The sequence below is a fragment of the Antedon bifida genome, chromosome 6 (genome assembly GCF_963402885.1).
Source record: "Antedon bifida chromosome 6, ecAntBifi1.1, whole genome shotgun sequence".
NCBI classification, from domain to species: domain Eukaryota; kingdom Metazoa; phylum Echinodermata; class Crinoidea; order Comatulida; family Antedonidae; genus Antedon; species Antedon bifida.
This window is the reverse complement of record NC_136231.1, coordinates 8,899,990-8,916,526: the sequence shown is the minus strand read 5'-3', so window position 1 is coordinate 8,916,526 and position 16,537 is coordinate 8,899,990. Positions and strand designations below refer to the sequence as shown.

Below are 16,537 nucleotides of genomic sequence, written 5' to 3'. Positions count from 1 at the left end.
TCAACTTTTTGTTTTTACTTAAGATTTAAATATGGTATTCCAAGAAAGAATAATAAATAAATAAAATAATCGATAGCAAAACCTTTGATATTCTTTGGTATCCATGTCTATCAAAGTCTTGATGTTAGTGCGACTTAAACCATAGTGCAAGAGCTCTTCTGCTGCTTCCAAATTGTCAGGAACTCTGGTAATGCACTCCTTCAGAACCCATGATTGCTTTTGAACCTTATTCTAGAATTTAACAATTGAAATAAGTTACACATGAAATTCAGTATAAACTTAGTAGGGATTCCTCTAAATAGTGTTATTGCCCTTCATTTGTTTTATGGGAAGAATCTCAAGGAGGGGTTCTCATTTTAAAAAAGAAGCAGGGTGGATGTAAATGATTATCGGCCTGTTAGCTTGACAGCTGTTTGCTGTAGTTATGGAATGCAACATTAAGATATTCTTTAATCAAGCATTTTGTCAACAATAATTTATTATCCGAACATCAACATGGTTTTAGGTCTGGGAGATCAAAACAACAGAACATTGGTCTAAACTTTTAGCGTGATATTGATGTGGTATATTAGGACCTTTAAAAGGCCTTCGATTCTGTACCTCACATGAGACTGTTAATAAGGAAGGTTGAAGCTTAAAATATTTCCGGAAATGTCTATAATTGGATCTGGGATTTTTTAAAGGGTAGAAGACGAGTAATGTTAAATGGGACTTTGTAATAATGTAAATGGTTGGATGTAATAAGTGGTGTTCTGCAAGTGTGCTATACAGTAATTGAAAAAGAAGAAAGGAAAGGAAGGGTCATATAAGGTATTTAGCTTGTTAACGACCCATAAACATCAAGCAAGTATCCACCCAGACTACGTATAGGGTCTTAAATCAGTCTTTAAATTTATTTGTTTTACAGACAAAAAGAGTACATATTTTAATATAAACGAAAAACTGCTTACTAAGTAATCATAGATAGAAGCCTTTGAGACCCTATTGTTCCTCCACTGATGTTGGTAAACCTTGTCTGTGTCTAGGTTATATCGTCGGCCTAGGATCAAGGCTTCACCATATTCTTCATTCTCAATCTATTAAAAAAACATCAATTTTACACCTTATACACAGTATCTATATATTAACGCTACCTCCTTCGAAACAACAGAATGGTACGTGAAAAAAAACACTGAAAAAAGGCAAAAAATACATCTCAGCAGCCATGTTTCGCAAGTTGTTATGTCACATATCAACTATGGAACATCCTCTGTTGTGAACTGCCATGGCCATCTACAGATCGCCATATTAAAACAGTGTTTAGTCTTGGCAGCGGCCAACCATATTGACTGATTGTGTCATTGAAGTTTTACTTAATTACACCCAGGGAAGAGTGAAATTTGTACAAATGTATCAACATCATTGATAAACTACATTAATGAGGATTGTTACTGTGTTGAAAACAATGTTGGTGATCACAGAGCAGAGTGTGAGATTTATGAAGATAGTAATGATAATTACAAAACAAACCTTTCTAGCAAAATACTCAGCCGGAGTTGTTTTCTTAAGTTGCAGAAGGCGATAGGTTCTAGTAACTAACCTGTAAATAAAATAAATTGACAAATGTTTTTTTTTTACACTTGTTTTAGAATCTGACGTTAAACTTCTTTGATGTCACGGCAGTAGATTAGGTTCAAAATGCTTTCTTACTTTGGTTTTTTTCTTGGTGGCTGAAATCTTTCACTTTCAGTTACAAAATACATCATCTAAATTAAAGAAATACAAAAATAATTATATAAAATCAATTTATTTTATCCTTATTTTATAAAGAATAAGTTTAATTATTTTGATTAAGCATAGAATTAATGTTCAGACGTTAAACAATGACACATTTTTAAATGTTAAAAAATTGTATTCCTCTTGTAGGAAGAATACATTAAAAAAAAATTATGAAATGTGTTTGTGATTGTTATCAGGTTAACAACTCCCTGGTTATATAAACATTATTACTAAACATTTCATCTTACTCTTTTAGACAGGTTGAGACCCCGTTGGATGTAACTAACATTCTCATCTTCATCATCTTCAGCTTCATCTTCTTCAGCTACAAACTCCATCCTACCAGATAGGCTGTCATCTCGTGGTCTCTTGGTACCAGACACTGCTTCACACTGTGATTCCATATTTTAAACATCATTAAAATTAAACAACTTTACAATGAAGAATATTAAGAACAGTATCAATAACTTGTGGTTGAAATAGAAAATTGCTTCTATTGTAACTGTAACTTTTGATAAGATAATAAAAAAAACAGTGAACAGCCAATAACAGACTGCTGTCATTATGGTTGAAATCTCTTTATTATATATTTTGTACACGAAACTGAACACATCAACTAGTACAAGGGACGTCTGTTTTTGGAAACAGATCATTAAAATGAATATCTGCAGAAAAACTAGAATTATACCTCAAGTGCAATAAAGGCTTCATTAAACGCTGGCAAGACTTGTGGCATAGGATGCATCCACTCATGAGACTCACCAATCAGATTATTCATACTATTTGCAGAAGTTATTGTAACATTGCCGTTACACCAGGCTAAAATCAATGCCTTTAAGTAGATATAAAGAATAATAACAATAATAATAACAGGATTTTTATAGCGCACATACCACTCAAGAGTGCTCATGGCGCATTTAAAAATCTGGATATCCAAAATATAAATAGTATTCTTTTATTTCGTAACAATTCATCAATTATGTATTTAAAATAAAATCATAATCTTACAGATTTAGACCAAAAGTTGATATCTGAAAGACCTTGTCGAGCTGATTCTGCGAAAAAAATTCAAATTATTATATTAATATTATATATGTAAGAATCCCTATTAGTGATTCTATGTATTTACGTAATGCAACTTTAGTATTGTATTGTATTCTTGAAGTATATAGCCTGTTGTTTGCCGTGAAGGAGTTTTTTAGTTACCTGTGTTCTATATTGTGTAAACATGTATTAGAAGGACTACTTTGAATTACCAGGCGGCTTGCTGGATTAATGTGTTCAGTATTAAGTAGAAATAAATGGAAACATGACTTGCAACTTATGTTTTCTGCGTAAATTATAATCCTTGTTTTATAAAACCAAAGGAGTGTGGAGCTCCTATTCAACTAACGTAGCGTTGGCTATGTTACAATATACATTATTATATTAGGATCGTAAATCGTATGTCCTCGAGTATGTTGATATTGACGGAGTAGTTTTTGCGTTTAGATTTTTTTACATGCCGCGCCACGTAACCTACTTGATTAAATAATTCAACTAAACTATTTAAACTATGCATACATAGTGCCCTCATTTTCTCATTCGCCCTCTATAGATGCGATGAAAGACTTTTTGTGATTCGTCAATACTCACGTTAGCCACTTGGTACGCGCAGCGTGCTGAAAATCCCGTGATTCGGCTCGAAGAATACAAATTATTAATTATTATTTATTCGGCCTACTATCCCTCAATATGTCCCTAAGTTTATTATACTCATCCCGTTCCTTTATTGTTCTATCATTACTTACTGCGCACTTTTTTTGTATCGCAATTTCAAAGGCATCTCTTTTGGTGCATTCCTCCTTGAAAACTACCTTTATTGGGCGGCACCCATCTTCACTGCCTTTACCCACCCGGAAAAATGTTCTCATTTCGACCTCTAAGTCAATATCCTCGAAAATACCTGTCAATTTACTAAGGTCATCATTTTTTCTTGTATCTGAGTCATTACTCTTAGACTCTTCTATTCTATATAGCATCAAATTAGATTTTCTTTTCAATCTCTCATTTTCATCCTTAAGTCTATTTTCAACTATTGTCTTAACCTCCTCATTATTAACAACCCTAGATGTCCGGGATAACTTTTTAATATCCTCTTTATTGACCTCTACCTCAGATTTAATCGCTTCAATTGTTTTAATCATGGTTTTTTGTGTCTCATTAACATTATTAATAAGACCCATGAAATTGCCTACTGAAACTGAGCAGCTCCTACAGTACCAAAAAATGGATGAGTCATCTTTGGATAGCCACTTATATTTGGCTTCATTAATTTTCTGACAGTCTATGTGGAACCATAGCTTACAAAGACCGCATAAAACCGATTTGCCACCAGTCATGAAATGGCCACCACATGAACCACATTCGTCTTCACCCTCGATATCTACTACCGTTTTATCAATTGTGCCTCCTGCATTACGTGATCTAGGCTTAGGCCTGGCACCTTGGTCTTTGCTTTTGGAAGCCATGTCCTAACTGCTTACACAACCCTAGGCCTAGCAAGGATAATCAGAAAAAATCTCACCAGTCCTTAGAATACACTAAGAGCTCAAGCCAAAATTTGAAGCACAATAAAAAAGATCGTAAAAAAACTTTACAAACCCAGCCAGTAATAATAAAGAAATTTCCGACTTCAGAAACACGTCCCACTACCGTAAAGAGCGCACAATAAACTAGGGGGCCTAGGCCTAGCTTATTTCTTATCGAATGGAGCCTAGGCAGAGGCCTAGCAAAGACAATCCAATAAAAAAGAAAAATCTCACCAGTCCAAGAAACACTAAGAGTTCAAGTCAAAATTTGAATCAATAATATTAGGAATGATATGAAAGTAAAAGATCGTAAAAAACTTTACCAACTCCGCCAGTAAAAATAAAGAAATTTCCAACTTCAGAAACACGTCCCACACCGTAAAGAGCGCACAACAAACTAGGGGGCCTAGGCCTAGCCTATTTCTTAGCGTATGGTGCCCAGGCAGAAGCCTGGAATAATCTACAGCTAAGGCAAGTAAAATTGAATCAAAAGAAGAGTAAAGGGAGTTTTATATTATTTAAGAGACACCAAATCTATACAAAGCAAGCAAACAAGATTCAAAGACTTTCCGATTACAGAAATTCGTCCAACCACAAACCCAGGCCTAGCAAGACAATCTCAAAAAATCTCTCCAATCGAAAGATAAATCGAATAAAACAAGGGCTTAAGCTACATTTGTAGCAATAAGAAGAGTGATGGAGACTTTATGTAAGTAAAAATCGTGAAAAAACTATACAAAACCAGCAAACAAGATTCAAAACTTTTACAACTTCAGAAACACGTCCAACCACCATGAAGCGCCCTCTTCTTCTTTGAGTACGTTGATGAATACTCTCAAGAATATATATTTTCCTCAGCTTGCGCTTCGGGAAATATATATTCCCTTGAGCAAAACATCATTCCCTCAAGGATGTCAAATCTTAACTTTTACCACTAAGCAGGCAATACCTGTATAATATATTTACTTGCTTTAAGGAAACAGAATTAGGTTGTAAAAAGTTTTAATTTGGGTAACAATTTATTTGTCAAGAGCTAGCAATTTTATCAAAACATTTTTAAATACTGAACCTAAACATGTTCTTACCTTTACTAAAAGTACTCTCCCTTCTAGAGATGCTTTCAGTCTAAAAAAAAATGTTTAAACACAATTTAATTTAAAAATATTATCAAATCTCAAATTTAAATAATAATTTATTTATTAATTTTTTTTATTTCTGAAACTTTAAGTAATGGACAACATATGGAGATCCAACTTTAGGTTTTTATAATTCACTTTGTTACGTGTTTAGATGAGAAATTCTATCTCATCGTAGTTGTACGACACAGGTTGGTATTTCACAAGGTATGTGGCAATTGGCGTGTGTGGCCACACCGTCTCAGATTAAACATTATAAATATTTAAAACAAATAGATTGTTTTCGTTTGTTGTTGTATGGAATTGGGGACTGAGATGAGTTAACCACATGTTGTAAGTGGTCTAAAAATTTGCATAACAAAATACTTATTAGCTAGGTTAAAAATCAAGATATTTTAGTTAAAAATTGACAAGACTAAACTACATATCTATTAATACATAGTTATGTCCCATAATTATCAATTTTGTTGATAGTATCCCTATTATAAGTCTAAAAAGGGCCAATCTGGAAACAAGTGTTTCTCAAAAGATTTGTGTTATATGGGGTCTATACAGTATCCACCAAAAAAAAGTTCCAGCTCATCTGGCCTTGGGAAAGCTGCCATTTTGGATTTTTAAAATGGCCGGCATAAAATACAGTTTTGCTCATATATCAGCTTCTACATCAGTATGATGATGGTTGCAAAGTATATGTTTTGAGGGTCAAGGAATAACTACAATATTAAAACATTCTTACCTGCTCCTCTACTGGCCAATATATTTTTCGTCTAAGAGATGGTAGTTGCCATAGTGACAGAGCACCTGACCAATGTAAAGCTGCTAAAACCGATTCATTTTCCGATAAACTTAGTTTACAGATACCATCCTACAAAGATGAATCATTTGTTAATAACTAGAGGGTATGCATCAAGCACTGAGATTTTCCCTTTTTTATGTAAATTTTATAGATAATAAGCAGTTTTTTTTTCCTCAGTGCTAAAATGCACAGTTGTGACAATAAACAAAATGTGCTGTGTTACCTGTTTTGTCTGTCCTCCTAGTAATCCAGAGGTTCTCATTGCATTCTTCATACCTAGAGACATTCTTCTTGCCTAAAAAATACATTTATGTATAATTAATACTAATAATTAACAACTCCGCCGCAACTGAGCATGCACAGGAAAACATGCTAAAAGCAAATGAGTAAAACTTGAATATAGAAATAGGCATTTAATACTAATATAGGTCACAATAATAGTTACTTACAGTACTAATTTGTGTAGTGAAATCAGTCAACGCTTGGAAATGTGGATGACCTGACAATTTTCTCCATGCCGTGATTCCATGTGCTTGAGCCTGTGATACTTCCCTGGTATCTGTCTCAAGTATGTTTGAACTTCCTAGGATTAGTAGAGAGTGTTTTTTATCAAAGGTAGCCGTGGCTACTCCTTGTGGACATCCACTGATGAAGGAGTAGCTGTAGTTTTTGATATAGTCTCCTGTAATGCTGATGGTAGTAAACAGAAAAATACATCATTTATTATGAAAATAAAAGCCAATACTATTGTTTTAAGCTAAATATATTAAATTAATTCAATCATTACACATTTAACATCAGCAAAAAGTAACAACCAGGTTCTCGTAATGTGAAAGCAATTTTGTGAGAAAAAACACAACAGCAAGAGGCCTGTTCTCTTTCTCATTTTCATTCTTAAGTCATCATGCCTACTACATCCTTCTTGGTGGAGGTAATGAAGTAAAATTTTAAACTTACAGTATATCAATTAAATATAAAAAGTACAAATAAATCATGAAATTACCTTATAAGGTAACTTTGAAGCCTTCCTTGATAGTTAATTGCAAGCAATTCAGTGGACCTGTTGAAACATAGAGTAAATTTTATTGAATTCATTTCATTGAGCAATTTCACACAAAACCTGATGTTTTAAATTTCCAAAATCACTCCTACACTTTATTAAATAAACATTTTATTTAGTCTGGAAGAAAATTGTTATAAATTGAATATTGATCAGAAAAGAACAATTTATTGCCTAAATAATGCTACTCCTTTAAATACTTTGGTATATGCCCAAATGTTGAATGTCTTTATAATGTGTATTCATTCTTGCATCTAAAGCTCTGTCACCCTTTGCAAAAAAGCCGTATACGAACGTATACGATTTACATACGTTTCGTATATGTTTCGTATAGGAAGTCCATTTCGTATACGAAACGTATACGCCAATTCGGAAGTTCCTGCCCGCATAATAAACATATACGAACCGTATACGATCATTTATAAACAATTTCCTAATTATACGATCCGTATACAATCCGTATACGATCCGTATACGATACGACGCGTGTACGTATACAAACTGCATCATATTACCAAGCGAAAAGGGACTGTCCCTCTTTTTACAAGACGACGATAGCATACGTTACGATGGCAGGAGCATCTTGACTGCAGTAATTCGTGTACAATTTGTTTGTTTTTTTTTCAGTCGGTATATGTACATTAAATTCCCTATGATGATTTAGTTCATATTTTTCGCTAATGAAAAAAATTGGTGCTGTATTTTACAAGACGTTATTTTTCTATCAAGCATAAAAACCCACCCAGGCTGTTCCGTCTTGTTTATCCCCTCTGCTATTTCTTTAGCTTTGGTACGTTCCATTAATAAGTGAATCATACAAAATGTGCTGTTATTAATTTGAAAGTGCTTTAATTAATTATAATGTACTTGGAAATAAATAAATAAATTTTAAATTGGGCCCGCAGTATATTAAATTTAAAACGAGTAAGTAAAATCCATAAATTACGATGTAACAAAAATGTAGAATACATGTGACTCCCTATTATATATATGGAATGATCCAAATAAATTCGCCCAAAACGTGCCTGTGTTGTGTGTGCTGCATGCATACATGCATCACATGGATGGATCAGATTTCATTCATTTTCAATCATGTGTTGTTGTCCAACAGGATTTTTTTGCTACGGGTTTTAACTCGCCATAAAAAAAAAAAATGGGATGTAGGCCTAGTTACAGTGGGCCAAAGTAGATAGTAAATTCGATGACTTCTAGCTAGCTAGGCTATAGGCATATTGTAATTGTATAGATCGAACATGCAGTAACTAGCTACTGCAGCAGCTCTAGTAAACTAAGAGTAACTAGGCCTGGGAAAAATACGCCAAGGAAAAGAGTCTGTGGTACACTCATTGTGAAAATAAGCTAGCTAGCTTTCCCCTATGTATTAGATTTGGTTATATTGTATTATTTTAATAACCTACTCTAGCTAGTAGTAAATCAACAACGGTGAAATGGAAATACGATGCATTATGGATATCATCGTTGCAAAGTTAGGGGGTGCCAACAAAACATTCAACAGCCAAAAATACGAAAAAAGAAGCTCCAACGTTTTAAAGCATTTTACTATTTTAGGCATCAGAACTAATTGCTGTAAATTTCCTAGAGTTGTCACTGATGAATACAATTTAACATAACCTACTTTGGTACGTTCCATTAATAAGTGAATCATACAAAATGTGCTGTTATTAATTTGAAAGTGCTTTAATTAATAATAATGTACTTGGAAATATATAAATAACTTTTAAATTGGGCCCGCAGTATATTAAATATACTGTAACTTAAAAAATCCAAATGATAAATTGTACGCGAACGTAGTAAAACCAGATAAATGTTAAATACTTATTTTACATCTCCCTGGTAAACGCTGATAGGCCAAGCGGTATTTAATTATATTTTTATTGATTTAATTCGTAAATTAAAAAAAAATCGTTAATATAAATATGTGAACCTTTGTAACTTTTTGTTGTATATGCGCGGGCGCGAGATACTTAATAAGATAGGCTTTATTCATATCATATGTTGGAGTGGTAAACAACTATGAGCCTAGTTGCGAGGATACCGCTTCGTAACTACGTATTGACGTATAGACGTTTTACTATTGTATGTAATAAATTGTGTACAATATTAGTAGCTAATAGTTTTGTTGTGCCCCTCTGTACACACGGCTGCTGGATATTTGTTTATCATTTTAATGAATGTAGTACGTGTCTAACTCCAAATAAAGATATAACTAGAACACATTTTTGATCTTTTTCAAGAATCTGATAAACATGACTCATCTTTTTACATAATATACAGCATCAGCATGTACAATCTAATTTAATTATCACACAATTGAAAAGAAAGGACAAGGATTTCAAATAAACTGTTACAAATAAACAATTATGAATGAAATAGTTGGGGTATTGTTGGGTCCATGGGAAATCAACAATGTTTAGTAGACTTATTTAATTTGTTATTTACAGTTGAGGGTGGTTATTTTTTAAAGACATGTTTTATGATTTCTTAATCACCAAGCAGAAATACCGCTGAGATAAATGAAAGCAATTCAATCTGTTCGCTTAACCGGGAAAAAATTGAAAGAAATTCGATATACTGTATTTACTATAACCACTAATTTTGTTTTTTAATTTTTTTCTACGGAAGTGATCAACTTCATATTCAAAATCCGATTGTATTCATCGTTAAATAATAATTATTATATAATGTTAATGTACATATCAACACATCCCACTTCTGTTTTGGATCATGGTTTTCCTCTTCCGCATTATTTGCCAAAGTATTGTTACTCCATCTCCACTATACTACAACACATGTCGCGGAATAATATCGCTTAACATAAACGATGTAATTTGACCACCTAAAGCTCGCACGTGGTGTGACGAATTGAGAAGATCGAACGACGCGACGTACCCGATGATATGCATGATTGGCCACCAGAGAGCCGAGTCGACCACGAGTTGCAACTGTAGGCAACCGAGCGACGATCGGTCGTCGTCGGCGGCTGAACTTACTGACCTCTGTCATATTTTATAAAGGAAAACTGCAAACAACATCGTGAAAATGGCCCCTTGTCTTGTCCTTTCTAGGCCTACCTAGTAGTAGTATACCTGTTTAGCGTATTTTATTGACTTGCGAAAAACGTTGTTTGAATTTTATCGGTAGCCTAGGCTATCTAATAAATAGAAATAAATATGGTCTTATGTCCTAGCTACTACTACTACTACTACACTAATAATACTACTAGACTAGTAGTGGCTGGTGCTAGCTAGGCCAGAGAGCCAGCCTACGTACGTATTTGTTGTAATGACAATTTAAATGTTTTATTTAGCTCTATTCTACTCATTACTACTATTATAATTTATAAAATGGCCTAGTTTGTTCGTATATGATTCGTATACGTCCCGTATACGATATTCTTATCATGAATAAACAACGTATACGTTACGTATGCTAAACGTATACGACGCCAACTCTTTGTGGAGCAACAGAGTGGAAATAATGTAAACAGTGAAATCGTATACGATCCGTATACGTCGTATACGTTTTCAGCGTATACGGATCGTATACGGCTTTTTTGCAAAGGGCACTATAACAATTTATGTGACAAACAAATGTGATGGAGATGATGATGTCATATCACTACCATATTTGGGCACATCACATTTCTTTTGTCAAACTAGTTTAATAGTGTAGACAGAGCTTAACATTATAAATAATAGTACTAACCATTGTGTATCATCTTTACAGTCAATAAATACAAGTGCACATAACGCCTGGCTAAGATCAACAATTTCAGGAACTGCAACCTATAATAAGAAAAATGAGTATTACACAATTGATTTGCAAACATTACAAACTGAAAATCTCTCTTTAATAGTGATATTCTTAATAGACTCTTGATTGAGAGTACCAATTTATTCCTAGTTCAAATTCAAATTCTTTCACTGCAAACAATTAATTGACTATTCTAGTAAAAATACATTTTCTAAATGAGAAATATGAAATAAAGTATTTTATTCAGAGGTACTGTAGTAAAAAACCATTGTTAATCTTAAAATGATTATCATAAAAAAAATGAAATAATATTTATTCTCATTCAGAAAACTGTTTTTAGACTAGGCTGGCAAAACATTAATAAGTAATTGCATCAAAAACTTTAACCTTACCGTCTCAATTGTGAATATTTTGTTTCCAAGAAGATCAAAGCCCATAATATGACCGTAGCTAGTTGACATGGCAACAAATGTAGAATCAGCACTCCAAGCAAGCTTACGGAATTGAGGGTATGTATCTTTGGGAACTAGGAAATATTATATATTATCAATAGTTTGATATGAGGTGTTATAATAATGGTTGGATAGATCTAAGCTTGGTGGAGAAGATTATAACAAAACATGTCTATCTAAATCAAAATGTTTTGCTGAGGACCTTGGAGTAATCCGTGATTATCGTTTAGAAAACAAAAACAAAATAATACTTTTTATAAAAATACAACCTTTCAAAAGATGACAAAAAACAATAACAATATAGTAATAGGAAAAAAAATACGTAAAAAATAAATAAAAACCAGACTATAGCTAGCACTGTAATTGAAGTATGGGATTATACTGCCATAATTGCTAAGTTTAAATCTATCCATAATATCCTAATCAACCAAACACAGTCGTTCTTCAGTAAGATTCCTGTACAGCAAAAAATGACTGCAACATTCTCCACATTCCAGTCTCGTTGCTACACAGTAGATGTATTGTTTTAAATTGCGATCCTACAAAATGCATTGTCTTTTTATCATGATCCTACAAAATACATTGTTTTTTTAATGCGATCCTACGAGAGGCATTGTTTTATCACACTATCTATCACAATATAAACACCAATGTTATCAATGAATCAAGAGGACAGCAGTTACACCCGGTATATTTATTTAGCCTAGGCCCAGAGTCTAGCGATCAATGTAGAAAAAATAAACATTTAAAAAGTACCACGCACCCTACACCATTGAGGTCGTAACATAACACAATGCAGTAGCCAAAACAGATACCAAAAGCTTAGGCTAATCTAGTTTGTTAGAGAAACACTCATACGACAAAATGGAAAGATAAGCATTTTTATTAATATTTAATATCAACCGCAAGGCCTTCCTCCTCAGAATTAACTGTAGGGGTATAATTTGTCAATCCAACTTGGGTTATTATACTAGCATTGTTCTCTTTGATAGCTGTCAGGATGGCATAGCAAGACAAAGTCCTTCGTAGTATTGCAATAAAAAAACAATACCTTTTGTGGGAGTGCGTGGGTTCGCAATAAAAAAACAATGCACACGCGTAGGCTACGAAGGGTTATGCATGGGAACAAAGCAGTAATTAATAGCTGTAATTTAGCTAAATTATTACCTGCACTTCTTCCTTTGACTGCGGCAAAGTTGTCTCTCTCAACATGTATTTCAATTGATGTTTCTTGCAATACTGCTAGCATCTCACCTACACTGTTTAACGAAAATATACAGCAAAAGCTTTGAAAATATTTTTCAGTGGTGTGATGTTTATGACTGCTCACTTGCTAAACCCAGGGGCCATGGAGCAGGAACCAGATTAAAAAATACAATTCAGTAGTAAGTAAACAAATAACAGTACAGTACCATATGACCAAGTTTAATGCCCCCTATGTTTACCTCTGCCAGAATGGCGAGAGGTTCCTCACACATTACAAAGTTTTTGTTTGTTAATCAAAGTACTTTACTTTTAAATTAATACTGATCTTTTTCCAATAATAAACGATTATATTTTTTTCATGTATAGTCCTGATGCGTAAAAAGTTTTGTTGTAACAAAATGGAAAGTGATATTAATGTGCAAAAATCCGTCTGCTCCTCAAATACTCTCTTATCATTGGCCAATTTTTCGAACTGCAAACTTTGACTACTTCTTTTATGAATCGAATTTGAATAGCTCAAATTAGAACTTTTTGAAGTCGAAGTTCGAACTAAAGTTCGGTTTAAGAATTCGGGCGTTAGGTTCATGTGTTTTATTATAATAAGCTTTAGAGTTATTTAATTAGTAAAGTATGAGTACAACAAAGGATTAGGAGACAACCAAGAAAAACATAAGCCTACCTATCAATAGCAACTTGCCATGCTAGACGAGAACTAATAACCTTTAATAGTGATTGAGGAATAGAAGCAATTGATGGAAGTGATCTACAGTATAAAACAAAGTGTAAAGTGTAAACATTTCTAAAATATAAACAAGCATAAAAAGTGGTTTAACTTAACATTTCATATTGATTTTCGGTTATTTCATAATTCACAGTTGCCGGAAAAAAATTACACTAAATAGTTGCCAGGAACTTACGTTAAACAAAAATCAACCAGAATATGAGGAATATTTAAAAAAAATGTTTTTAATGATTAAAATTAACATAATGTACAATTTTGAGCTATATTTAGATCATCAAAATGAAGACAGTGACCACTGGCATGGAACAATTTATGAACCTAACCCTCTAAAATAATAGGACACAATAAATACTAAAGGTTAATAAGTATCCAATACTACCTTAATGCTTGGCCTCTGACCCATGACCACATGGACTCTGTATAAGAAGATAAAATAATGTTTTTATTCTGGTATAATTGGTTATCCGCACTTGGCGGATAACCCCTTGTTATTGTCAGGATCTTTTTTTTTTTTTTCTTCTATCTTATTCTTCTTTCTTTCCCAGAATTTTGTCCGCAGCGTTTCTTTATCTTCTGGCCAACATTACATTGTATAACTTTGTCATAAGATTGACCTATAGCTGTAGATGTGCAGCCAAGCTTTTCGACGATTTCGGAGTTGCGCAGCGTAAGTTACGCGCGATTTTATGAATTTAAATGATTGATCATATATTTAAAACCAAAAGTCATTTTTTATTTAAACTTGGTGAAAATTTAAGTTATACCAAGGGCAAACTTTCTATGGATTAAAAATGGCTTGTTTCACAGAAAGTTACGCGCGCACGCGCGTTTAAAATTTCAAAATGCGAAAAATCAACTTCTAATCAACTTTCTACGCGTTTCATGTTATTTTGAGCATTTAAAAAATTACCACGCACGCGCAATTATGTTACGCGCGCGTGCGCATGCAGCGCACAAATATAAATTTTTCGCGTGATTTATGTTTTTCCAGCCTTTTCTAGTAATTTTACCAATTTTTTAACAATTTCGCCTTAAAATCACGTCATACGAGCACGTAGAATTGGATAATTTGCGCGCGTTTTTGATGAAAAAGTTCAAAAATTCGTCAAAATTATGCCTTTTTTTAAACAGTTATAGATTCTAAACTACAAGGTGAATTTTATTGTTTATTACATATTCTGAAAGTAGATGAGTTGTAGATATCGAATCATGCATCGATATGGCTAACCGGATATTGTGACGTCATCGTATGGCCACTCGAATATAAAATAGAGGATTTTTGTCTCTTTCGTCATAGCTCATCACATTTAATAGAGCGCATCTCCACTTATCCGTATTTCATTTTCCTCCATGTTTTTATATTGCCTAGGTCAATCAATTATCTTTCGCATGATTTACCATTTTTTAATTTTTTGTGACGTCATCATGTCCAAAGGCGTCAATAACTTTGGTCACTTATTTTCATCTATTTTTCACTGTATATAGTACGTATACAATATATAGTGTAAACTGTTTATACTTAGACGTGACACAAAATAGAGAGCGCACTAACATTTTTTCAATGGCATAATCGTTTTTCTGTGTGCAATATTCTAACGTATGACGTGCACGTGGCTTTTGGGCTGCGGATAACCTAACTCGTCCGTAGTGATGAGTTCAAATCTAGTATGTTCTTAATTTTGCTATTTATTTACTATGCTATTGTTAGTTGGCTTAACTACAGCACCTTAAACATTCAGAATATTGATTGAGCTAAATATAATGTTTTCATTCATCTAATATCTCTATTGGTAACAAAGGGAACTATATCATAGCAAAAAAAAATGTTTTATATTTATTTATAAACTAAATTAATTACTTGGTTTTTCTTGATCTCCATCTTTTATAGAAACATCCGGACTTCTACTCTGTGAAAACAAAATAGAAAATAAATGCATGTAACAAAATATATATGGTTACATTTCGACCAAAGAACTCAACTGCTCACCATATATATCCCTTAGCGGTATAACTCTGCCATTGTTAGTATACTGGGCAGTTAAACGCCGGAGTTGTGGTTTTTATTGACTGGTGTAAATCCAACCACTCTGATGTGCTCTCTGCGGGGTGAAACGAAGTTGAATGTTTTCCAGTGTACCTTCTCCGGTGTAGTCAAATCTACACCGGAGACACAAAGTTTAAACAGTTTTTGTGGTCGAACACTGTGCTGCTAAAGGTTATTGACGTGAAAATGTAACATTTTGGCACAGAAATACAATATAGTATTACAAAAAAATATATATTATGCTTAAAATACCTTTTTTTGCCTAAAATAAAAATAATAATTGTATATTTTGTTCTGTTCGTTATAATTTTTAAGGGCACACAAATCAAAACAAAGCTGAAAATATTGAATATTGTGCTTGCCAGCACCGAGTTGATCGATGTAGTTTAAATGGGCGCAACTCGGGTTCATATCCTCTTTTTTGGTTAGTGTAAATGGAAATTGCCTATATGAGTTCAACTTGTATTCTTCTCCCAGTTGATACAAGATAGCTTGCAAACAAAACCAAGTCTGTTTTTAAATTTTTTATGAAATTACTGTGAAAATACGCATGCTTTCAGAAGTAAAAACACACAATAGAACAGTAAAAAGATAGGAAACTGTATGTTAACCTATCATTGTGCAATTCTTCCTTTTTAATATTGTATTTTTAATGTTTTTATAATTTTATTATAAAAGCTTTTAATCTGTATGTATTATACATAACCTAGCTTTTAATGTATATTTGTGTATTTTGTTGTATTCTTCTGAATTTGTATAGTATATCTTCATGCCAGTTTCAAATGTATTTCCATTTATATTACTACATGGACAATAAAATAATAACAGTATCAGTTGGCATTTTAAAATAAATTGTGTGATAGCAGTGTAAGCTACAGTACTTGTGAAATAATAATTGTGTCATGATTACATATGAATATACTGTAACTGCAAACATAACTGACTTTTATTGCAGTGTATTTTGCTCAGCAAGTTGCCCTTTTGTATTTGCGAATTTTG

At 33.1% G+C, this 16,537-nt stretch overlaps 1 protein-coding gene across 1 annotated transcript in view; it reads right to left on the bottom strand.

Moving 5' to 3' along the window:
- The window catches only part of LOC144845617 (NBAS subunit of NRZ tethering complex-like), a 46,016-nt gene that overhangs the window by 24,375 nt on the left and 5,104 nt on the right, over positions 1-16,537 (bottom strand). The window contains exons 2-19 of the mRNA XM_078703050.1: positions 15,353-15,401; positions 13,874-13,910; positions 13,432-13,515; positions 12,714-12,805; positions 11,487-11,620; positions 11,047-11,126; positions 7,264-7,320; positions 6,710-6,950; positions 6,484-6,555; positions 6,201-6,329; positions 5,414-5,453; positions 2,767-2,813; positions 2,447-2,590; positions 2,007-2,150; positions 1,690-1,745; positions 1,510-1,579; positions 951-1,076; positions 83-231 (exon numbers count right to left, since the gene is read on the bottom strand). Of these exons, the coding sequence (XP_078559176.1) occupies positions 83-231; positions 951-1,076; positions 1,510-1,579; positions 1,690-1,745; positions 2,007-2,150; positions 2,447-2,590; positions 2,767-2,813; positions 5,414-5,453; positions 6,201-6,329; positions 6,484-6,555; positions 6,710-6,950; positions 7,264-7,320; positions 11,047-11,126; positions 11,487-11,620; positions 12,714-12,805; positions 13,432-13,515; positions 13,874-13,910; positions 15,353-15,401 (1,751 nt within the window). The remainder of the gene's footprint in view (positions 1-82; positions 232-950; positions 1,077-1,509; positions 1,580-1,689; positions 1,746-2,006; positions 2,151-2,446; positions 2,591-2,766; positions 2,814-5,413; positions 5,454-6,200; positions 6,330-6,483; positions 6,556-6,709; positions 6,951-7,263; positions 7,321-11,046; positions 11,127-11,486; positions 11,621-12,713; positions 12,806-13,431; positions 13,516-13,873; positions 13,911-15,352; positions 15,402-16,537) is intronic.